The sequence below is a fragment of the Vipera ursinii genome (genome assembly GCF_947247035.1).
Source record: "Vipera ursinii genome assembly, chromosome: 1".
In the NCBI taxonomy this organism is placed as follows: Eukaryota; Metazoa; Chordata; class Lepidosauria; order Squamata; family Viperidae; genus Vipera; species Vipera ursinii.
In genome coordinates this window covers 42,269,704-42,295,434 of record NC_139512.1, presented here as the reverse complement: position 1 = coordinate 42,295,434, position 25,731 = coordinate 42,269,704, and the positions used below count along the sequence as shown (strand labels likewise).

At 38.2% G+C, this 25,731-nt stretch overlaps 2 protein-coding genes across 2 annotated transcripts in view; one reads left to right on the top strand and one right to left on the bottom strand.

Annotated features, from left to right (window-relative positions):
* The window catches only part of RPS6KA5 (ribosomal protein S6 kinase A5), a 41,594-nt gene extending 28,325 nt beyond the window's left edge, over positions 1-13,269 (bottom strand). Inside the window, exons 1-4 of the mRNA XM_083350213.1 lie at positions 12,933-13,269; positions 5,509-5,580; positions 2,647-2,865; positions 149-264 (exon numbers count right to left, since the gene is read on the bottom strand). Coding sequence (XP_083206339.1) covers positions 149-264; positions 2,647-2,865; positions 5,509-5,580; positions 12,933-13,008 — 483 coding nt within the window. The 5' untranslated portion in view covers positions 13,009-13,269. The remainder of the gene's footprint in view (positions 1-148; positions 265-2,646; positions 2,866-5,508; positions 5,581-12,932) is intronic.
* Positions 13,270-13,780: 511 nt separating this feature from the next.
* The window catches only part of DGLUCY (D-glutamate cyclase), a 32,564-nt gene continuing 20,613 nt past the window's right edge, over positions 13,781-25,731 (top strand). Inside the window, exons 1-3 of the mRNA XM_083350225.1 lie at positions 13,781-13,789; positions 20,765-20,876; positions 24,803-24,956. Coding sequence (XP_083206351.1) covers positions 20,774-20,876; positions 24,803-24,956 — 257 coding nt within the window. The 5' untranslated portion in view covers positions 13,781-13,789; positions 20,765-20,773. The remainder of the gene's footprint in view (positions 13,790-20,764; positions 20,877-24,802; positions 24,957-25,731) is intronic.

The following is a 25,731-nucleotide window of genomic DNA, read 5'->3' as shown; positions in this document are numbered from 1 at the left end:
CTATCATATGCAGTAGTGAGATGTTAAATACAGATTTTTGTGCCTCCTTCACCCAAAGTGAAAACACCATCATACAATTAACTTTAATTTCACTTACATTTTTCCTTTCAATAAATTTATTTCAAAAAAGTTGAAAATATTGTCTCACCTTGTGTAGGTGTTCCAGTGCTAAAACAATCTCCCCGATATATATCTGTACCTCATCTTCATTAAATCTCTCTCTTTGTGAAAGATGGGTAAAAAGTTCTCCTCCATTTATGTAATCTAAGATACAGGAAACCAGGTTATTTACTAGGGATCTGCAAAATTTCTGAATTGATTCCAAAAATACATTTTATATCATGTAGTAGCAAATGTTACATATATTGGTGGTTACTTTTTTTTTTTTTTTGCTTTCATCACTAGCCACAATTACTTCCTTTGGAAAATTTATGGACTTTCACAGGAATATAATAAATGTCTCAATTATAGGCTGACTTTTTACCTATGTATCTATATTTCCTATTTCTAAACCACCCATCTCCCTCAGAGTAGATCTGTTTTCAAATAATTGAATTTTTTTTTAAAAAAAATCCCTCAACATAGTTACAGTTATCTTTGGAAAATATAACAATTAAGAGTTTAAACACACACACACACACACACACACACACACACACACACACACACACGAACTGTAGCTTACACCAGGTTAAAATTAGGTTCAATAGTCTGTGCTTACAGTAGTTAGCAGATTCTGCCAGGATGAGTATTTTATGAAACAATTTGTTGTGCAAAGTCAAAAGATTACAAAGAAATAGAGGAAAGAGACCATACAGGTAGTCTTTCACTTACATTCATTTAGTGACTGTTTGAGGTTACAGCAGCACTGAAAAATGTGACTTATGTTTTCCATATGACATTGCAGCATCCCCATGGTCACATGATGAAAATTCAAACGCTTGGCAACTTGTTCAAATTTACGACAATTTCAGTGTCCCAGGGTTACATGATCTCCTTTTGTGACTTTCTGACAAGCAAAGTCCATGGGGAATCCAGATACACTTACACCCATTCTACTAACTCAACAACTGCAGCGATTCATTTAAACGGTTATAAAACGGTGCAAAACTAACTTAACAATTGTCTCACTTAGCAACAAAAATTTTGGGCTCAGTTGTGATCGTAAGTAGAGGACTACAGAACTGCAAAACTCCCATAGATAGTAGCAAAGACAGATAGATTAAGTCTAATAGAAGGCACAGGACTACATCAGGGAAATTTGCCCAGACTTTTGTAGTCTGGATGTGATATTGACTGTCTAGAAAGATTTTAAAGGAGCCAAGTTGGTAAGTGAGGGTCTCTGAGGGGAGATGATATAAGCAAGCACTTATGGCTATGTTGTAAATGATATGGGGAGAATATCCCGACTGAACAAAAATAGAAAAGGAATACTTTATGGCCCCTGAGAAGGACAGACTCTTGTGACTCTCTTATTGTAGAGCAGAAAGTAAATACTATATGACCTCCTCCTCTCCCCCACTCTAAATTGCCACACCCTGTCTCATCATTAAGGAGACTGATCTGGAAGTCTACCTTAGGACCAGAAAGCTTGCTTTTATACCCCTGCATGATTCAGTTAACCATGGACAAGTAAAACAATAACAGTGTTGCAGAATTGCAGATGTTTGATTTCACATTAGAAATTAAACGAAAGATATACTAAAACTTCAATTTACTGGACTTCAATGCAATGAGCATTGCATACAACATTTTTGCTGTGATTTACTTACTGTACAGGATTTGATGCTATCGTACTAGTGATACAAAAGCTTACAAATCTATTTGATTCAAGGAACATTCTTGAATACAGGTAGTAATTGACTTACAACCATTCAGTCCATTCAGGGTTACAATGATGCTGAAAAATACCCTTACACTTAAGACTTATCACAGCATTCTTGCAGTTACACGATCTAAATTTGGGCGCTTGTATTTATGACGGTTGCAGAAACCAGGGGTCACGTGACTGCCATTTGTGACCTTCTCAGGGGGCTTTCAAGAAGCAAAGTCAATGGGGGAAGCCGGATTTGCTTAATGGCTGTGGATTCACTTAACGACCATGACAAAAAGATCCTAAAATCAGGTATGACTCACTTAATGACCACATTGCTTAGCAGTCCAAATTATGGTCATACTACCTATAATAAGACATCTCTCCCCAAGTTCATCTACTAAAATAAAGTTGTTTAAGATGGATAGCAGTGCTACCCAACACAGTTTAGAAGTTATGAATACTCCTGCCAATTGACAATTCATTCAATAAATGTACTCTAACATAATCAGCTACATTTTGTTTCATTCAAGTGCTGGGCTTTTTAGTGATAAAACAAGTTGCACAAATAATTATTTAACGCAATCAATGGCAGACTGGATGGATGGTTCTCAAAGGGAAAAATATGCATAAATGTATTCTTTGATTCTCATAGACCGATGTAGATCAGAGTTTGATGCACAATTCTTTGTGGTAACTGTTCTGTTGTGTATATCTGAATCACATACCATTACAAGGGAGGGAGGAAGGAGCTAATTTCTTAACTGTAACAGCAAATGAAAATAGACCTTATTTTTTCCTTCCTTCAATGGTTCTTTCCTTTTTACACTTACCTAAGATGAGATGAAGTTTTGTATCTGTCTGGAAAGCGTAATGCAAAGTGACCAAAAATGGAGACAGTCGAATGTGTTCTAGTACTTGTCGTTCAGTCTTTGTATGTTCAGTTGTTTTGGATTTTTGAATTATTGTTGCCTTTTTTAATACCTTCATTGCATACAATTTGCCAGCATCATGACCACTGATTTTCCTCACCAGAAATACCTTTCCATAAGCTAAAACCAAAAATATTACACAGGTGTAAAATAGTAATAGCCAACCCTCCATTATAATTCCACCTCCACAGCACAGAGTGCTCAAATCAAGCTACTTTCAAAATAACAAACTTAACATAAATCTTTAAACTCAATGTCATTTATCTTCTTGATTTGATTAACACATAAAATATTATTTTAAGAAAGTTATGCCCCCAAAGAAATGTAAAGTCCTAATCTTTAGCAAGAGTCTAAGGAGAAAAAAAGCTATCAGAGTTAAAATGGAGCAACTGAAAAACAAGAAAATAAACATACTAATAGGCTTATAAAGGTAATAAAAATAAATCTCAAAACAGTATCAACTGTATAGATCAAATCAACCTACTTGATTTGGATTTCATAATTACTCTTTTTACTTAGTACAATCATATCCACCTTTAAAAGTAAATCTGCTTTAGAGAAATCTGCTCCTACCCTTTATCTAAGGTACACATTTGAACATTAGACACACCAATTCCTCTTCCTCCCTTTCTGAACCCACCAGTGGCTAATTCAACATGTCTTGGAAAAACAGACACATAAGCATTTTTTAAGAAAACATATATTTTCTAGATGCTCTTTGAATGTTTTCCTCTTGTAGCTACTTTTGCTTTTTATACCTCATGGGATGACAATAAAATAAAGTAGTTGAACAGAATTTCACTAGGCATAGGATAATTCAATAATGCTTTACTAGTTTGCATGTAGTTTCAGATTTGAATAATTATACTAATTCAGCTGCCACATGTCTATTTAGAAAGAAATCCCCGTGTTCACTGCGATTTACTTTGAGCATTGCAAGCACAGATTTAGAACTTTAACTGAAGTACCAAAGCCACAAATCCCAGTCAGGTTTTTGGATTATTTAAATCTGCAAGAGGAATGGCAACAGATCAAACCAGAAGGCTGAGAAGCAAAGAAGCACAAGACTGTAGGAAAACACTTCTTGAGAATAGTTCAGTCACTGTTGCTCCTGATTAGACCAATTCTGAATTGAACAACTGTACTGAGCCTTGGTGGAGCAGTGGGCTAATGCCTCCTTAAGTAACACCAGCTGCCTGCAATTAGTGCAGGTTCGCATCCCACCAGGCTCAAGGTTGACTCAGCCTTCCATCCTTCCGAGGTAGGTAAAATGAGGACCCAGATTGTTGGGGGCAATTAAGCTGACTTTGTATTAATGCCACTTGGGGGGGGGGGTGAAAGCCCTAATAAGCAGGCATATACATAGAATGAAGGCTGCTGCTAAGCTTGTAAGCCACCCTGAGTCTTCGGAGAAGGGCGGGATATAAATGGAATTAAAATAAAAAATATATAAAACTAAGTATATGGAAATGATCCAGTGCTGACTTTCTATTACCAGTTGTCTAGAATGTTTTTCGTGACTCTTTGAATTGAATCAGTCTTTGCAGTCTTGATTTTGAAGCTATTTCAGCCTTTCCAAAATGGGTTTGGGTTGCCTGAAATGGTCTTAGAAGTGTTGGAATTGGGGTGGGGAGACCCAGTACCTCTAACCCAGGTGTCCTCAACCCCTGGTCCTTGGATTGGTACCAGGCCGCAGCATGCCAGCAACCGGTCCACCCAAACAAGCAAAACCCCATCCATGGGATACAGGCAGCACACAAACCCATGCACTGTCCGGTCTGTGGAGAGTAGAGACCAGATTGTTGGGGGCAATAAGCTGACTTTGTAATAATGCCGCTTTGGCGGGGGGCGAAAGCCCTAATAAGCAGGCATATACATAGAATGAAGCCTACTGCTAAGCACATTGGTTTGTGCTTAAATTGTAAGCCGCCCTGAGTCTTCAGAGAAGGGCGGGATATAAATGGGATTAAAATAAAAAAAATAAAAATAAAAATAACCAACCTTCTTTTATGGAAGCTCGTTGGGTGATGGAAAACTAGAAAGAGGGAGCAAAATTTACCCTGTCGTGAGCTCCTAACTGAAAGGAAGAATGCAATCTAATAAATAATAAAGAAATTCTACTTATTTCCCTGCCTGATTGTTTTAGTTGGGAAGAAACTTTGATCTAATGGTGTTTAAAGCCCTACATGGCAGGGGTCCGGAGTACCTTAGGGAACACCTGCTGCCGGCGTCAACTTCCCTCCGCCCTGTGCGTTCCCACACAGAGGGCCTCCTCAGGGTGCCACCGGTCAGAGAATGTCGACTGGTGGCCCCCAGGGGGAGATCCTTCTCTGTGGGCGCCCCGGAACTGTGGAACCAGTTACCGGTTGAGCTCCAGACGGCGCCCGATCTTCGCTTTCGCCGCGATCTAAAAACATACTTGTTCGAGCAAGCCGGCCTGGCCTGAGGGGGGATTGGTGGGGTTTTTATTGTCATTTTATTGGGGTTTTTATTATGTATTAACTGTATTTTTAATGGGCATGTATTTAATTACTTTTTAACTTTTGTAATTCTGTGTTTTATTCTTGCCCTGTACACTGCCCTGAGTCCTTCGGGAGAAGGGCGGTATAGAAATATTAATAAATTAAATTAAATTAAAAATATTGATACCTCTAACTACCTACCCCAGCCACTCAAAATATTTATCTCTAAAATAGAATTTTATTTGGTGAATGCTTTAAGAAGTACATTTATGCTTTATTAGCAATATAAAATAATGCATACCTCCTGTCCCAAGAATTTTCAGGAGTTCAAAGTTCTCAATGCCCACCTTCTCTGTGTGGCCTGTTAAGTTTGCTAACAAAAAAAATCCAATGTCAACATTACATACACCAACAAGCAAACATATAGTAATATAAATTACATGGTATCCATGATTAAGATTTCTCCATTATTCATATAATACTTATAGCACAGTTGTCACTAAGGTGTTGTTGTATTCAGGTTTCCATGTATATAACAAAGTGAATATAATTTTATTTAAAGTGTATAGAATAGAATTCCTTATTGGCCAAGTGTGGGTTGGATACACAAGGAATTTGTCTCCTGTGCATAAGCTCTCAGTGTACATACAAGTAATAGTGATAATCATGATCATAAACAACATGAAAATACATTCATCATAAATCGTAAAATACAACACTTCATCATAAATCATAAGATGCAACATTTAATGATAGTCATTGAGTACTAGCTAAGCAAACAACATAAATCATACCAGGATACTAAAAAACAATATAAATTGTAAGATACAAGCAACAAACTTATAGTCATAAAAAGATAAGGATAGGTAATAGGAAAGATGAGGAGTATCACAGTAATACTAAGCAGTTTGACAGTGTTGTAAGAATTAATTATTAAGCAGAGTGACAGCAAAGGGGTAAAAACTGTCCTTATGTCTAGTTTTTCTGGTGTGCAATGCCCTATAGCAGGGGTGTCAAAGTGCCGGCCCGTGGGTAGGATGCGTTCTTTGAAGTCTATGTCTGTCTTGTTTGGTTGCAGTTCTAAACAGTTATAGAGGTGTAAATGACAGGCTCAATAATTCCTTTGTAGAACTGTATCAGCTGCTCATTAGGCAGTCTGAGCTTTCTGAGTTGGTGCAGGAAGAACATTCTTTGTTGTGCTTGTTTGATGTTAGGCATCCATTTGAAATCTTGAAATATTATAGAACTTAGAAACTTGAAGGTCTCTACTGTTGATACTGTGTTGTCTAGTATTGTAAGAGGTGGTAGTATAGTAGGGTTTCTCCTAAAATCTACTATCATTTCTACAGTTTTGAGTGTGTTCAGTTCAAGATTGTTCTGGCTGCACCACAAGGCTAGTTGTTCAACCTTCCTTCTGTATGCCTATTTGTCGTTTTCTCTAATAAGGCCAAACACTGTTATATCATCTGCAAACTTCAATACTTTAACAGAGGGATCTTTTGAGACGCAGTCATTGATATAGAGAGAGAAGTGGAGGGGAGGAGGGAAGATCCTGTGCTAATTGTACAGGTATCTGATGTGATTTTGCCTAGCTTCACTTGCTGCTTCCTGTCTGTTAGAAAGCTTGATCCACTTACAGGTGTGGTCAGGCATGGTTTAGTGAAAAGAATATCTGGAATGATGGTATTGAATGCCGAGCTGAAATCTACAAAAAGGACCCTTGCATAGGTCTTTGGAGATTCAAGATGTGGCAGGATATAGTGCAGAGCCGTATTAACAGCATCATCTGCTGATCTATTTGCTCGGTAGGCAAACTGCAAGGGGTCTAAAAGCGGATCCGTGGTAAGTTTTCAGGTGGGCCAGCGCTAACCTTTCAAAGGTTTTCATAACTGCAGATGTCAGAGCAACCGGTCTGTAGTCATTCAGATTTATGATGGAGGGTTTCTTCAGCACTGGGATGATAGTAGAACATTTGAAGCAAGAAGGAACATAGCACATCTCATGATTTATTAAAGATGCAGGTGAAGATGGGGGCCAATTGGTCAGCACAAGCTTTCAAGCAAGGAGTTTTGTCTGGGTCTGGTGCTTTTCCAGGCTTTTGTCTGTGAAATAAACCATGCACATCATTTTCTGTGATCACCAGAGGTGAGGGACCCAAGGGGATGGGGTCAGTTGTAGGAGGTATGGCTGTTGTTGGTGTATCTGAGATGGAGTAGTGGAGATAGTGACAGTGGTTTCCTCTCAGTAAAACACATTCAGGTCATCTGCCAGTTGTCGATTTCCTTCAGCATGGAAAGGAAGCTTGCTGTAATCAGTAATATTTTTGAGAGTTTCCCACATAACTGCTGGTTCATTTGTTGAGAACTGATTTCTTAGCTTTTCAGAGTAGCTTCCTTTTGCTGCTCTGATCTCTCTTGTTAATACATTTCTGGCCTGGTTGTATAACATTCTATCTTTTTTCCTGTAGGCTTCCTCTTTGGCACGACGTAGTTGCTTGAGTTTAGCTGTGAACCAAGGCTTATTGTTACTGTACATTCGCAAGTTCCTGGTTGGCACACATATGTCTTCACAAAAATTAACACATGATGTTACAGAATCTGTGAGTTCATCCAAGTCTGCAGAAGTATGTTCGAAAACTTTCCAGTCAGTGCAGTCAAAGCAAGCCTCTAGCTTTAGCTTTGCCTCCTCAGTCCAAGACTTCACTGATTTAATTGTTGGTTATAGTTTTTTATAATGAGAAAATGAATTATTCCATCTCAACTAATCATTTCAAAGTGTTGTATGAATATTATAACATACTAGTTAAGGTATAACAATAAAAATAGCTGCTGCATGTGTCCTCTTGTTGGTAAACTTTCCCCAAAATTGTAATTTTATGAAATAAATAACATTAAAAATTTATTTTTATTTATTTATGTAATTATTTATTTCATTTCATTTCTATGCTGTCCATCTCATTGATACAATGACTCTGGGCAGTTTAACAATATAATGAAAAGTAAAAAGTACTAAAAACAAATTAGAAAAATTGGATTAAAAGTTAAAAAACCGAGATGATGGTTAACCTAGGGGTAGGATCTTTTTTACCTGGTCAGCCATCCCCAACATAGCAGAAAAGTAGAGAAGTGTGTAAAAAAAAAAAGTGTCCGGACAGCCTATGTGAACAATACAGTATGCTATGTCCCATCACTGCTATGATACTGAAGAATTGCTTACAGGCCCAGATTCCTTTGATCTCTTTTCAAGTATAGGTTTCTAAGCATCTTCACCATAAAAATATGCATCTGATGGAAAGAATAAATTAAAAGGAGATGTTCTCTCAAATACCCTGGAATATTAGGACAAAGCTAGTATTCAGAAACCTACTGGCATCCAGTTAAGACACCAAAAGACAACTATTATATAAGGGTAATTTCTCTCATCCACTAACATCTTGGCAACTGCAATTTGTATGTGCAATTTCCACATCATTTCAAATATAGCTTCATTTAGACCAGTAGTATAACTGCAAGTCAGAAGGATAAGTCACCGTTGCCAGGATTCAGTTCATAAATTCTGAATCAATTACGATTATATATCACAACATTTTTAGTAATTGGATCAATCGCCTTTCTGCATGTAGCAAAATTCTATGTAGATTTATGTACATACATCATTTGAAGTCAATACATTAAGCCTCTACTAAACTGAAGCAGCTAATATTGGTCTATCTGAAGAGCATTATCTATTCAAAAAGATTCTCATGTATGTTAAAATGAAATAAATATTTTTTAAATTGACTTACATTTAATTTTCAGTGCAAAGTATATGGTACAATTATAGTACAATATTATGCTTGTCATTTTATGCAGATCAATATGATTTTTAAAAAACCCAAAAAACAAAGATACAATTGAGCCTTGTTATGCACTGAATAGCGCATTTGTTCTATTTACCATAACTATACAAGTTGTTCATCAATAAGCTATTATGAGCTACTTGGAAAACCTGCTATATCAGATCATAAAAACAAATACTATAAGTTATATTTAACATTTCATCTTCTTGTAGCATCACAAAGAAACAGAAAAATGAGAACAAAATATTTCAATATTGCATATAAAAATACTGAAGATACATTCTGTAATCCACAACATACTTTAGCTACTAAAATGAGCAACATTTATAAAATGAAGGCATCTGCATCTTACATTCATTTAATTGGAACTTACATAATATGTTAACCATAATTAATAAAACTCATGCAGATAGAAATACCTTTGAAGAACTTCTAAAGAGAAACATGAATCTGGAAATGATGAAATTATTCTGTTTCAAAAGTGATACATCATATGACAGCCCTACTAGATGTGTTTATAGCTATCTTCAACTTGATTTCAAATATCCTTTGGAGACAAGACGATTTAACTGATTAACATACTTTTTTATTTCAACAGTTCCAAAAATCTTCTAATAAAACAGCTTTTATAGAAAACTAATTTTAAAATGATGTAACAGATTGCACATCAGTTTTCCTTAATATGTCATATATATTACCTCTACTTCTAAGGAAGTATCAGATACCAGTTAGCTTCCATGCGCGATTCAAGGTGGTGCTTGTCACTTTTTAAATACTGATGGTTCCAGACTTGGATGTCTGTGGAACCACTTTCTCTCAATAACATCTGCTTGCCCAATAAGATCAAGAAGGGTAGGCTTACTCCAGGTCATAGTCCAAGAGACCACCATGAGGAAAGGACCTTGAAACATGCATTTTCAGTTGCAATTCCACTCATCTTGAAGAACATGCCATCAGACATCAGAATGGCCCCTTCCCTCCTGTCCCTAAGATATAAAATTGTATACACTAGGATTTGTATTTGAATCTAATTATTTTACTACTTCAGCTGACTCATTCCTGAATTCTTTATTATTGCACTTTATAAAATTCTTATAGACATTAGAAAAGAAACAAAAATGGCATTCAGAATAATTAGGAAAATGGAACAGCTGCCCTACAAGGAAAGACTACAGCATCTTTGAACTTTATCAAAGAATAAAAAATAGTAAGGGGAGACATGATAGAGATATACAAATTTATGCATGGCATAAACAATGGGAATGGACAGAAGAATATATTCCACTGAAACTAAATGCAGACAGATTCAGAACTAGCAGAATAAATGTTTACATAGCACACATGCTTTAGGATTCCATGCCAATTGTGTAGTAGTAGCATATTTGTACAATTTTAAAAGGGGATTGTATATGTTCATAGATGATCAGGCTATTAATGACTATGAATATTGGCTTTTTACTACCTTCCAAATCATGGGAAACATGCCTTATTTATTCACTGCTGAAAAGTAAAAGCATAGGAGTGCCAGTACCCTCTAGTCAGGCTTGTGAGCTTGTAAATGTATTCAGGTGGACTCTGTGGGATTGTTATAAGAGGAGTTTTTCTTTTATTTTTAAAGAACAAGAATTAAAAGCATATACAAAAAGTCACTTAATACAGGTGGGAATTTAAAGAAAGGAAATAATTAATTGCATAGCATACTATAAATCATTTTTTTACCAGAATTATAATGTAAAAATAATATGCAAAATGACCAAGGTGATAAATAATAAATACAGCAATTGTTTTGAGCAATACAAGAACCAGAAAAATCTAGAAATACACAGGTCTTTTGGTAATTAGCTTGATTAAAATAATTACAAAAAGTAAAGTTAAAACAATGTAGTTGCATTGCCTCCTATAAATGTCATCCTAACCATGTAGGGGGAATTAGTATGTTGTCAACTTTCCAATGCATTGAGTTTACTTTCTCCTCACAGTTTCATCATCTAAATCATTTTTGTCTCATCCACCAAAGCCATATGGTCAACAATATCTGCTAGCTCTATGTAACTGCTAAACTTTTGTTGTTTGGAAATATAGCATTGTGAGCAACTGTCTAAAATATGGACTTTTGCCAGAATTAGCTGGGTAAAACAGTACATGTAACACTTTTGTATCTTGCGGGCGTCAACTTCACATCGGCCAGTGCGCTCCCACAGAGAGGGTCTCCTCAGGATGCCGTCGGTCAGGGAGTGCCGGCTGGCGGCCAAGGGGAGAGTATTCTCTGTGGGCGCGCCTGCCCTCTGGAATCAGCTGCTTGTGGAGCTCCGGATGGCTCCCGACCTTCGCCCTTTTCGCCGTGACCTGAAAACTTGGTTATTCGAGCTTGCCGGCCTGGACTGAGGGATTGGGGTTTTAAATTTCATAATTTAATTTATTTTGTTTGGGGCTGAATTTAATTTAATCTATTTTTAACTTTGGCATGCTATTATTTTAATTGCCCCGTACACCGCCCTGAGTCCCTCGGGAGAAGGGCGGTCTATAAATCTAATAAATAAATAAATCTTACTATATCAAGTCTCCAGAAATTATACAACTGACATTAGCCAGGAATTTATTAAAACATGAACTCTGGCCAAAATGCAGAACCGTTATTGGTTCTTGCATAAGTTTTATATTATTTTGTTTGGGGCTGAATTTAATTTAATCTATTTTTAACTTTTATATGTTATGATTTTAATTGCCCCGTACACCGCCCCGCCCTGAGTCCCTCGGGAGAAGGGCGGTCTATAAATCTAATAAATAAATAAATAAATAAATAAATAAATAAATAAATAAATAAATAAATAAATAAATCTTACTATTACCAGTCTCCAGAAATTATACAACTGACATTAGCCAGGAATTTATTAAGACATGAACTCTGCCCAAAATGCAGAACCGTTATTGCTTCTTGCATAAGTTTTATATTTTTTTAGTCGTGCATCAGCCCCTTCCAGACATGTGCAAGTGAAGAATCTAGTGGTTTCCTTGGCTGGAAAAACGGATGTTCTCAGCAGTTCTCTAAATAACTTTTGTTCAGAATCCTTATAATAATATAACGGAGAGCCCGTTTTAAGTCCCCCCCCTCTCTTATTTCATCAGTCCCTTTAGTTCAGGGGTCTTCAAACTTGGCCCTTTTATGACTTGTGGACTTCAACTCCCAGAATTCCTCAGCCAGCAAAGCTGGCTGAGGAATTCTGGGAGTTGAAGTCCACAAGTCATAAAAGGGCCAAGTTTGAAGACCCCTGCTTTAGTTACATCCGTTTGGTGGGCTGGTTTCATAAGATGCCATCCGGGTATTAAAGCGTTCAGGTTAAGCACAACATCGAAAGAGTTATAAAGGCACGCATTTTTCTCCACTGACTCGAGTCTTTCCCAAACCTTCTTGCTCCGTTCGTTCTCCTCCGAGTCCTCTGGGCCCCAAGTCGCCGCCCCTTCCCTAGGCTGCCAGCCCGAACACCGCCCTCCTGGCCGGCTGCCCCACAACATCCCCGCTCCCTTTACTCCCGAGGCGCTGCTTTCTTCTAGCCCAGGGGGGGGGGGTCTTCAAACTTGGCCCTTTTATGACTTGTGGACTTCAACTCCCAGAATTCCTCAGCCAGCTTTGCTGGCTGAGGAATTCTGGGCGTTGAAGTCCACAAGTCATAAAAGGGCCAAGTTTGAAGACCCCGGTATCTAGCCTTTTGTTTCTCCCTCGCCGCCGCGTCCCGTCCCGTCCCCGCTTTTCGACGCTGACCCTCCTTCCCTTTCGGGGTGTCCCCCTTTTCTCGAGGGACTCCTCCGGCGCTTCCCGCCCCTTCGCATCTGCCCACCCTCCCTCCCCGCAGCCTCCCCACCTCTTGAGCTTAGACGGGCAGACTCACCGTTCTTCAGCTCGTGCCTGACGGTGAGCAGCGACGGCTCCCCTTCTTCCTCAGCGCAGCCGGCGGCTCTCTCCATCTCCTCAAAGGCCCCCCCCCCTCCCTGGAGGGCCAACCCGGGGGGGCGGCGGGGGCGAATGAGCAAAGGGACCCTGGGGTCAGGGCCGCCCCACGCGAAGGGTGGGGGGCTTTTATTCCTTAGAAACGTACTCCATGACTTGGTGGTGGTGGTGGAGGGTTCCCGTCTGTTCAAACAAACGAACAAACCAATAAGGGGCGCCTACATCTGACAAAGCGCGAATTTAACTGCCGCTTAGCGCGCTAAAAAAGGCCCTCCCGCTCGGTCCCCACATTTCCCGAGGAGGGAGGGACTAGCGCTCCAAAAGAAAAGGCGGCGGGACGCGGGGGGGTGTAAAAGAACCTGGAACAGCCAAGAAATTCAATCTGCACCCCCCCCCATCTACTAAAGCAGGGGTAGGCAACCTCGGCTCTTTTCTGACTCAGGGACTTCAACTCCCAGAATTCCTGAGCCAGCTTGGCTGGCTCAGGAATTCTGGGAGTTGAAGTCCATGAATCAGAAAAGAGCCGAGGTTGCCTACCCCTGTATACTAAAGCAATGAAAGAGAGGGAGTCGAACTCAGCGTTCATTGGCCTGAGAGATTACACTCCAAGCCGGGGATTGGTCAAAAACCGTAACAAATACACCCCCCCCTTCATCCCAATCATCTGCTAAGAGACACGGGTCCTCATTGGTTTAGCGTCTACACCAATCACAGGCGCTAACTACGCCCCCCCTCTCTCTCTCTCACACACACACACACCCCAAATCTGCATCCAATTTCGATCTTTCCTACCAGCGAGTAAGTATTTTACCTCCCGAGTGTAAAAAAAAGGCAGGTAATCGGTTGCGTGGGCACGAAGATTAGCGCGGTGAGTTAAAGTCCTTGACATTCTGACGATTGCAAGGTCCCTTGGAACTATTGCACGTACTGTGATCCTTACGGTCTCCAAAAACCACCCTTTATTCACGGGCTGTCAAAAATAAAAATGGACCACATTAAAAGGAACGTTTACTGTATAGAAAATAGCTGGATCTGAGATTGGTACACGGGCTCCATTAAGGTCAATGCAGGATACTCATGAACCACTAATCAAATGCTGAATGAATTTTGAAAGGCAAGGAAACGAGCCAGATAGAAACGACATTGCTGACGTATCTTTCGTTGATTTAGAATTTATTTCTTGAGTTCAAGTGTCTCACTACAGAATAGGTCTAGGAGCTGTCATTCCATCCTAAGCAAATGGTGGAGGGGGATGGAAACCCTGCTTTAGCTTAAGCAACTTGGTGGAGAGAGCAAATTTTTTCTTTGGGGGTCAGACAAGCCTCCGATTTCCGAGTTTAACTGAGACTGAGAGCACATTTCTGATAATGGATAATTAGACTTGTGATTTATTTCCCAAAGTTGCTCAGTTTGAGCAATGAACTAATAAAAGCAAGACATAATCATGATCTATTTGCGATATTAGTTGACACGCACTCACACACACACACACACACATCACTTATGTAATGGGAAATATTCTAGTTTTTTATGTTAATTGCTAACTACTCTAGAAATAATATTCTCATAAAAGAAGAAATTAATTAATACTCATACAGAATATGAAGTTGGGAATTGATCTCTGAAAAGCCAAAGTGAGGATAAACATGAAACAGTTCATAAGCAAACTGAGCAAGTGCAATTGAATTCAATATAAGAGTACTTCTGCTGTGTATAAGAGATATATAGAATGTATTTGAATAATAAATTCAAAACTACTTTGCACTGCACCTTATCTCATACTGAAGCTATAGATGAAATCTGATAATGGATTTTTCAGAAGACGTTAAGTGTTTTTTCTTGCTTTTGATATCCTGTTGACTGGCAAGCTTGATCTCTGATAACTCACAGTGCATAGATGTTGGTTTTATTACAAGTAGTCCTCAACTTCCAACCACAATTTGGACCAGCATTTTGGTTGCTAAGCAAAGTGAATGTTAAGTGAGTTCCTCCTGATATTCTGACCTTTTTGCCATGGTTGTTAAGTAAATCATGGCCGTTGTTAAATGAATCATATGACCATTAAGTGAATCTGGCTTCCCCTATTGACTTTCCTTGCCAAAAACCAGCTGGCAAAGTCACAAATTGGTAATCGTGACCGCCAGGATGCTGCATAAATACATCTAGTTGTCAAGTACCCAAATTTTGATCATGTGACCATAGGGATGCTACAACAGTCATAATTACAAGAACTAGTCATAAGTCACTTTTTTCATTGCCATTATAACTTTGGTCACTAAATTAATGGTATGCAAGTCGAGGACTATCTGACTCTAGAGGCTATTTTGTACAGTTACTTTACTATTATTATTATGCAGGTTGTTCTTAACAATCCTGGGTAATCCTAGTTACTATCATAAACCTGAAATGCACAGGTTAGGTGACGAGCACTATGATCCAACCATTCCCAGTTGGCTCCCTCCCAGCCTAGTGCCTCAGTAAGGTAAGAAACTGTTGTTCTTCAACTCCTCCAAGCCACCTGTCTTTACCCATCCCTGCACTTTGGGCCACCCTACACAGGGGCATTCCTTGTGGTAACTGCAGCCCAGAGCCTTCAGCAGTCTAAGCTGACTGCCACTGCCCCCAGGCCTCTACTTGTAGCTAGCAACATTTACTGAAGAGTGACTCCGCAGGCACTTCACCACAGCCAGCCACCAAGCTCAATCCCCCAGCGAACTACCATCTTGCAATGTGTAGTTGCTGCCAAGCCCAGCAACTTTACTATCTTCCTCTCACTGCTGACAAGGCACGTCCAGGCTGCTTTTACAATGCAGCTGTTGGCCAGGCCAAGCCTTATTCCTGAGAACAATTGCCCCATTCTCCAAATCAAACACACTATTCTCCAAATAGGCCACCCTGTTCTCACAGTGCTTCAGAAAGCTTTCGGAAAGCTTCTGAGGTCTTCTGAAACATTGTGAAAACAGGACAGCTGATCTTCTCCATATAGCTTAACCTGTTCTCACAATGCTTAACCTGATCTCAGACGCTTTCTAAAGGGTTTCAGAAGCATCATGAGAATGTGGTATACAATTTGGAGAACAGTGTGAGCAGACCTGGGAAGAAGGCCTGGCATAGCCAGAAGTTGCTTTGCATAAGGTCAGGCTGGCATTACCTCAGCAGCAGTGGAAGAATGTTGGCAAAGGTCAACTGGACAAGGTAGGGCTGTGGAGCATGGGGCAGTGGCAACTGGGGCTTGTGCTGTGGAGTTGGGGCAGATGGCCACAATGTGGTGCTGAGACAGAAGTAGAGGCCTGGAGGCTGTGGTAGCTGTGTAAAACTTCTGAAAACTCCTGAACTCGTATTTCAGTCCCAGCTCCACTGTTGCCACCCAAGACTGCCTCTGTGCATAGCCAAAAGGACATTGATGGCATAAAGCCACAACATCCTGAGAAGCACTAACAGCTTCATTGTTTTTATGCATAATATGATGCCCCACAAATATTAGCCATTGATACAAACATTAGTACCATCTCAGCTCCTAAAATACACCTATGTTTATATTTTAGTTTCCTTGCTTCTAGTGATAGAGCATTAGGATAGAAAAATCAAGTTAATTAATGAGCAGAGAACATTTAGTATTCCACAAATGAGTTTGTGTTGTTGTTGTTATTGTCTCAGCAGGACATAAAGGTTTTAAACCTTTTAGGAAAATAATTTTGGTTTATTAGGTAAATTAGTAAAAATACAAAGTATACTTAAACTGATGTGCAAAAAAAACCCTTCCAAAACCAAAATCAAAACTTCAGTTATTTCTCTTCATAGCACATAGTACAAATCCATTTTGGAGCATCCCATAAGACCTCCCAAAGACAGAGATAGAGATGGAAGTACTACAACATGACCACTGGATTAAACCTATATATTAACATATTTCAGAGTAAAAGCGGCCTAGGTACATAGACAGATAGGTTGAACGTGCTTTAAAATTAATTTAAAGAAGTATTTTGGAGCTTACATGTAGACAGCAGATCTGCTGTTCATTAAAGCAACCCCACCCTCTTTTTAAAAACACATGAACATGGAAAAAATGGCTACTGCAAATAGTCATTTCAAGTCAGAACAGTCAATGGAATCTGTAACTTAAAGTGATTATTTTGTGAACTATAGTCTGAAAAGTCTGAATGTCTGTGACATTCTTTAAGGTATTGGAAGAATGCTGTCATATCCCTCCTAAGGTTAAAATCTAAAAGTATACAGCTCCTTCAAATCTTGCATCATTGGACTTAGTTTCTTAGTTAATATCCTGTTAACAGTCTAATTGCTCTTGTCTGAACTGGTCTAGTTTCTCTGAATCTCTTTTAAAGTGTAATGTCCAGAACAGAACACAAAACTTAAAATAGGTCAAAGCAGAATAAATTATTATTTCTTGTGATTTGGAAATTTTACTTCTCTTGCTGCAGCCTATAATTCATTTATAGTACTATTTTGCAACCATGCCAATTGCTAGCATGTTAACATTCCAATCTACTACCACTCTATGATTTTTGCAGATAGACATAAGTTAGATAAAGAAATTTATGAAATATGTATAGCTATGTTTTTGTTATTCATCCAAGTAACTCTACAATTTCTGGTTTTTATCAAGTAGATTATATCTGCATAAGTTAGTGCCTACCACAACAGAGGTTTGAAATTTGAACCAGACTGGGGGGAAAACAAATAGAAGGAACAAGAGAAGCAGTCTGTTCTTTAACACTAATCTTTTTTTTCTGTTAAAAGTTTTATTAGTTTTATAGTATATGATACAATGAAAATACAAAAGTAAATAGGGGAAAAGATGGGGAAGGGAAAAGGGAATAGAGGTGTAGACATAGACACAATCATTTTAAATAGAATACATTCTATTTTCAAGACCATATCCAGGAGGGGATGCAAGTCAGATCATGGATTGGGGAGGGAGTAAATCCGTCATGTAATTCCACTTCTACAAGAGTTGCTTTTTGTGTAAGATCCTGGCTTCTTGTTGCTGTTTTAATGTATTTATTAAAAGGGAAGGTCTTTTAACAATAAACGTCAGTGCAGAAATGTCTGCATTTTCACCTCGCCAAGTGATGCCTCAGATTGACTCAAGGGATCAACGTGTACAGATGGAAAAGAACAAGACACTTTGCCACTAATACAGAGAATCCTATGTTTACTCTCTGAACAGAGTGTAGAATTTTTTCAGTGCAAAACAACTTCAAAAAGAAAAAGAACAAGCACTCTTTGCTCCTCAGCAGATTGATCAGGCCGAGTTTATCTCTGTGCTCATCTGTTGGCTAGGAAAGGCAAGATTGTCTCTCAGTTCTACAGCGTTGCAAATTCACTAACATGTTAACATGCCCATTTCTTTGGCATTCTACTTATCTGAAAATATAATTGTCTGAGTCAAATTATGAAATCAAAAGACTTGGATTACAGAAGGACTGATCAACTGGAAATGCCCCCAAATTCAAGTTGATAGTATTGGACTGGTGATTTCAGTAAACAACTGTAGGCAAGGCTGGAAAAAAAAGGGATTCAATCAATGCTTCTCATGAGCATTTTGTATAGGAGAGAACATTCTACAAGATATAAGTCAAATTGAGTAATCCTAGAATCATTAATAGTAGTATCATTTCTTCTAAAAAACTGAAAACAACAGGTCCAAAATCACTGAAATGAAATAGTTTACAAGCCAGTTAAATGTACTGTGGCAACAATATCTATAAATAACCATACCCATCTTAAGAAGAAGGTGTTTTATCTGTGAAAACATATACTTTGTTTCACAAATTCAACAAATTATATACTTCTCCCTTCTGGTAACTTTAATCAGGATAGAAAATTCATTAGGTTCATACATTGAAGCTACAGATATTAAAAAGGATTATGAATTCATTGTGTAAGGGGAAAAAACCTCAGTACCGTGAGCAACAATTTTAAATAGAGTAAATATCAGTTAATTTAATTTAATTTTAATTTATTAATATTTCTATACCGCCCTTCTCCCGAAGGACTCAGGGCGGTGTACAGGGCAAGAATAAAACACAAAGCTACAAAAATTAAAAAGTAATTAAATACATGCCCATAAAAAACAATAAGTACATTAATAAAACCCCAATAAAATGATAATAAAAACCCCACCAATCCCCCCCTCAGGCCAGGCCGGCTTGTTCGAACAGGTATGTTTTCAGATCGCGGCGAAAGGAGCGAAGATCGTGCGCCGTCCGGAGCTCAACCGGTAACTGGTTCCATAGCTCCGGGGCGCCCACAGAGAAAGATCTCCCCCTAGGGGCCACCAATCTACATTCTCTGACCGGTGGCACCCTGAGGAGGCCCTCTCTGTGGGAACGCACAGGGCGGAGGGAAGTTGACGCCGGCAGCAGGTGTTCCCTAAGGTACTCCGGACCCCTGCCATGTAGGGCTTTAAACACCATAACTAGTACCTTGAATCTCACCCGGAAGACAACTGGCAACCAATGCAGCTCACGGAGCAGAGGTGTGACATGGGAGTATCGGGAAACTCCCAACACAACTCTCACGGCTGCATTCTGTGCCAGTTGGAGCTTCCGGGTGGACAGTTAGTATTGAAATCAAAATTTTGATATATGTGTTTTTATGTGGAATATGCAAAAAACCAGCAAATGTTCATGCGTAGTTTTAAAACTCCACTTATAGTCAAGTTATGAAAATAACTGTCTCTTAACTTCCCTTCGCAATGTATTTTTTGTGGTTCTGAAATGATTGCATTGTTCTGTGTCCGGTTAGGCAACATTTCCGTTACCTAATTAGTTCAAATGGTATCAGAGAAGAAGTAAATTTAATTCACCATGGAATTGGGCATCAGTAGAGTGGGTATCAGTAAAGAGAGCTTTGTAAGGTAAAGTTACCGTAGTTCATTTGCTCACCTCCCTTTTTCCTCTCTCAATTGATGAAAAGGACTTCAGCTGCTTCTTTAAAATAGAGGGATTTATGCTTTTCTTGTTGAACTACAGTTCCCATTCTGGCTAGAACTACTAATGATGTGATTTATTTTTTACCTAAATATATAAAATATCTGGCAAAAATGTGCAAATTCTATATACTTGTAACAAATACCGGTATACAAAATAATCAATACTCAGTTGTAGTCTTGCTTTGGACAAATACCAGAAATTGTTATTCTTTTAAACATTCAAAATATATAACCAATTATGCATTAAATATTAACTCCTTAATTTTAAAAGAACGTGAGTGAATGTTCCATGCTTTAAATCAGTGTTACTTCTTCCGGAATTATTTTCCTTAGAACTAATGACTTCAATGACATTAAAGGTAAACGTAGATATAAGATTATTGGAGCTTTTATTTTATTGTTTTATCAATAGTAGATCCTGAAGCCAGTAATTATAGAAAGCTGAAAAAATTATTAAAATTAATCTTGAACTGTTAAGGGGCAATTGTGTGAGAGAGTTATATAGAACATAATGATATAGAATATAGTTTAACTCTAAAATTAAAGGCAATAACTTTTATGCCATGCAGCTATATTTTAATAGGGTTGTGCCATGCTTCATATTTGATCTCCAAAATCTTTCATTAGATAGTGAAGCCATATTTCTTTTAGAAAATAATCTGAATATCCATGGAGTGAAAGATTGAGCCATTCACCATTTCAAAGACAAAGTTCATCGACTAAAATTATAAGTTTAAAATAATGGTTGTTTAAATTTCTGTATATAATTATATATAATATCTATCTATAAAACTAAATATACTTTTATCTTGTTTCAGGATGAAGAAATGGTTTGCCTGGCAGGTTTGAAAGCTCTTCTTCCTTATGCTGTCAGAAATCTGATTCGATCAAATAAACTCAACATTAGAAATACCTCCGGAATGGCAGAAGGTAAATATAAAGGTAGATCAGTGAAATCCTTTTGGTGAACCCTCGATGTGCATTAAGAAATAATTTATAATATTTCCACTTATAAGTGTTTCTTAGTTTTATCAGTTTTAGTACAAAAAAGAGATGGCCTAGAAATCTATGTTGTAGACCAGGGGTGTCAAATTCAATTTCATTGAGGGCCGCATCAGCATTGTGGTTGCCCTCAGGGGGCTGGGTGGGCGTGGCCTACTGGGTGGGCGTGGCCAGCTCTACATCGTTCGCATCAAGGGTGCCTATGGGGGCCTGGGCAGTAGTGGGACAGATCTGAGGGTCTCTGGCAGGAGGAGGGTCTCTGGGCCAGGGCCAAGGCAGTGGGGGCCGTTCCCTCACTGTTTCCAGGATGGCTTCGCGGGCCGCAAACCACTTCACGGGCCGGATCTGGCCCCCCGGGCCTTGTGTTTGACATGTCTGTTGTAGACATTCAGGTATGAGTCGGCAGATACGTATGTGAAATGCCACAGTTTTGAATAATCTCCCCTTCCCTTGCAGCCATGAGAAAGGGCAAATGAGCATTCTATTGCATTTTAGCCAATTAGTAAATTTAATCAATTTTTAGACAAGGCAATATTTTAACTGATCTAATCACTGCAGGGAAATTCCTAGTTGAACTATGCTCAAAAGTCATTTTTATGTATAAATTTAAGACTGTATTTTTTTAAATTATATTTTATTCACATCCTAGCTTTCTGGCAGAAGGGCAATCAAGCTGGCTCTGTTCAGTAGCTTATTTTTTATGTTATTTTCTTAACATCCTGTTAATTATTTATTCTCCAAACTTCAGACTAACATGAAACAGGAACATCATAGGCAGGGTTTTTTCCTGAAATGACATATAAACTGATTGAACAGAAGACTAATTTATTCATGAATTAATATACGTTAGCTTAGGTTTATTAAATTTATATGCCGCCCTTCTCCATGAGAAATGTTCCTCCAAAAATAGTTTATTTAAATTACCAGCATTATATAGAAATTCCAGTTCAAATTATCTTGACTCTCTATTCTCTAATTCATATAAATTAGCATATTCAGTTATTACATTTACATGGCAAACTAAACCATTTTATGGTTATGCAATCCAGAGTTTAAATATTGATTAAGGAATGGTATCCTAATTACCATATGAAATTATGAGTTGTCATTATTATTCAGTGTACATTCAATCTCTTTGGGGGTTTTAAAGCATTTTTGCATAAAACTTAAAAACAGGAAATGTTAGGCAGTTTGTACTTTGCAGCTGTTGTGTAATTTTGAACTTGTGCAACTCAATGGAATGAGGGGAAGGGGGAGAGTCATCCAGGTGTAACACTAAGAACTCAAGTTTTGCACTTGGGGCAGTCTGTCTTTCCAGTGGCAGATAAAGGCAAAGCTTCTCACAGTATTTCCTCCTGTATTACCATATTTTAATTTTTCAGTATAGAGTGAGGCTCTTTTTTTTTGATTAATGTTTATTTATTATCCTGCCTTTGTAAATACCTCAAGGTGATAAACATACCTAATATTCCTTCCTTCTCCTGTTTTTCCCACAACAACAATTCTGTGAGATGGGTTGGGCTGAAAGAGAATGACAGGTCCAAAGTCACCCAGCCAAATTTCATACTTAAGGTGGGACTAGAACTCACCATCTCCTATTTTTAGGCCAGCATCTTAATCACTACATCAAACACAATCTGTCTTGTCTTGTTGTTTTGTCAGCACAGGGTTTATTGTTTATCCAGCATTTCAACCTTATGTTTTACCTGTTTCTTACCACTCTCTTTTGACTTCCTATGGTGGCACTAGGGTGAATGTCTGGTGTGCAGGCTTGCCTTGATGGTGACATTTTAATATTAAGTTTTGGTTGCAAATAGACATCTTTAAAAACAAAGAAGGGCTGTTTCATGAAATCCCAAATTAATCTTTTATAGATATATAGCTTAAGCAGGTTACCCTAAGATTGGTCAGATTGGCATTGATCATGATTATTTATTTTCCAGGAGTAGGACCTCAGCATTTCATTGTATTAAAAAAAGATTATGGGACAGTTCACTACAGGAATTAATGGCTAAATCCGAACTTCCATGATCATGTTAAACTTTTGGAATTAATTATAAATGTATTTTTAGCTCCCCAAATATTTTCATACTTTATATTTAGGTACATTCAAATATTCTTTTCAAAAATGAGTTTAAATCTCTTGCTTCAAATCTGCTATATGGTAACATCTCTCAAAGATTTTGTCCCTGTAATAGTATTGATTTTAAAATGGTGGGAAATATTTTATCGTCCTGTGAATTTTATGAGTCTTCGGCAATATTTTAAAATCAAAACCAGGAAGAGATGCTTCTGAGTACATACAGGTAATCAGTTAATGACCATAATTGGGAATGAATTTCCATCACTAAGCAATGCAATATAATGTGTGACATCATGTGATTGTATGACTTAGCGGCAGCAATTCCAGCAGTCCCCATTGCCATTGTTAACTGAATCTACCAGTGGTTAGACAAGCACACACCCCAATCTAAGCCATTCCCAGCCCTGAGCCTCAGTAATGTAAGAGACTGCCTCTTCTTGAACTCCTCCACTTCCCTATCCCCACCCTTGTCTTTTTGGCTGCCTGCTTATATGCCACCTATATGCACGCCACTACTGTACCAGCCAGGACCTTCTTTCACAGGCCAAATTTCTCTGTGAAATATACCACAATCTCAGGGCACAGGTAAGGGAGTGGCTGTGGCTATCCAATCAGGCTCAAGAGTTCGTGGCCACCATGGCAACCATGGACCTGATCCAAATTATAACGATCCAATCCACAATGGATGTTACACACTAGATATTAGTTTTTATGTTGGGGTAACGACATAGTGCCCTGGGTTTGGAGGAAATTGATGTCACTCACTTGTCATGCTCAGACCATGCCCCCTTGCCCTGGAGTTCTTCATGCCAGCCCGCCACTGCAAAGAGGTAGAGCCTGTTTGATTGGCTTAGCCCAAGTGGCTAATGGACTCAGCTGGGATTCATGAAAAGTTTGGGATGGAAAAATACAGTACTAAAGTGTTTACAGTGACGTTCAGTAAAATATTATTTATGTTTATTCAGATTTAATTTTCATTCTGTTATTTATTTAGTGCGTGGCATATTATACCTTGACTAGCAATATATAAGTTAACATTTCAGCTAGATTAATAGAACCCAATAAAATATAAAAGTCAAAAAGATATATACATTTAAACATTAATGTCTAGGCCGTATAACCATTGAAGTGCAGCATTGTTTAAATTTTAAAAAAACCAGATACTGGACAGTCACAATATGCTCTGCAGTTTGACATGGGACCCCACAGTCACAGTGAGCGGAGGATACTATGCCCCATTTATATAGAGATTTTCATTCTGTTAAGTAAGGTTACTCTTAGTTTAGTTATACGTAAAATTCAAATTGTTAGATTTAAAAAAGAATAGCAAATCTTGATTGTAACAGACAACCGCTACGTGGAAGCAAAACAGAATTTTTGCAGCCTGCTAAAATTCATTCTTATATCTATATACCACACTTGATCTGTGTCACTGTTAAGGTGATACCGAATTTTATTAAATCAGAGAACTGATGATTAGGTGAAATAGAATGCTACTTAAAAATTATGCTGAGAACATAAGTGAGATAATTTATGATTTATCTATACCTTTGTCAATTAATCTGAATGTGAGATATGTGCATAATTGGCAATATCTAAGCGAGCAACATGGGAGAAGGAATTTGGTACAAAAGATGTTCTTGCAAGTAAATACATCACTATATCAGAAATATATTTTTCACTTTTATGATTGATTACATCCAAAAAATGATAAATATTTTTATTTGAGTAAATAACATTAAATTAAATGTCTGCCTTTTTATATTTACAGGATTTGTACAGGCAAATGTTGTAATTATGCATAAATCTTTTGCTGATGACTTTGAAAAATTTTGTCAAGCAAATGATGGACCACTTCCCTTGCTGTATAGAAGTAATCCAGGGGAATGGGGATGTCCTTTCTTGAGCAACAGTTCTGATATAAGGTATGTATAAAGCTGTCTGTGTTGGAAACTATCAAGAAATATTTTAGCGCCATTTACCATTTCTGGGCATTCAGGCTACTTTACTGCAAAAATCTCAGTATTTTCTATTATTTCAGACTTTTTAACTTTCAAAAGTCAATGTAGGGTTGCACAGTTTTTATCAGTATGTGAATTATAAGGGAGAGAGAGATTTAAAATAAAACTAAGTTATAATGTTTTCTCACGACTCAGGAAAGTGCAAAACAAGAGTGCAGTTTTTTGTGCAGGCAGTGTGATTCTGTTTCTCAACCTGAGCTTGTCGATCAGATGGTCGGCAGTTTGGCGGGTCGAATCCCAAGTGCCGCGTAACAGAGTGAACTCCTGTTACTCGTCCCAGCTTCTGCCAACCTAGCAGTTTGAAAGCACGTAAAAATACAAATAGAAAAATAGGGACCACTATGGTGGGAAGGTAACAGCGTTCCGTGCGCTTTTGGCGTCTAGTCATGCCGGCCACATGACGTCCTCGGACAAGCGCTGGCTCTTCGGCTTTGAAACGGAGATGAGCACCGGCCCTTAGAGTTGGAAACGACTAGCACGCATGTGCGGGGGAACCTTTACCTTTTACCTTTTATACATAAGAACTCATCCTTAAACTAATCTAGTGAAATGATATTTTACTTAAAAATATGTCCCATTGAATTCAGTGACCATTTCTCTGAAAGTACCGTAAGTAGATATTTTGTTAAGAGTCATAAATAAAGTACCTAGTCCAATGATGATACTAATTCATTTTGCA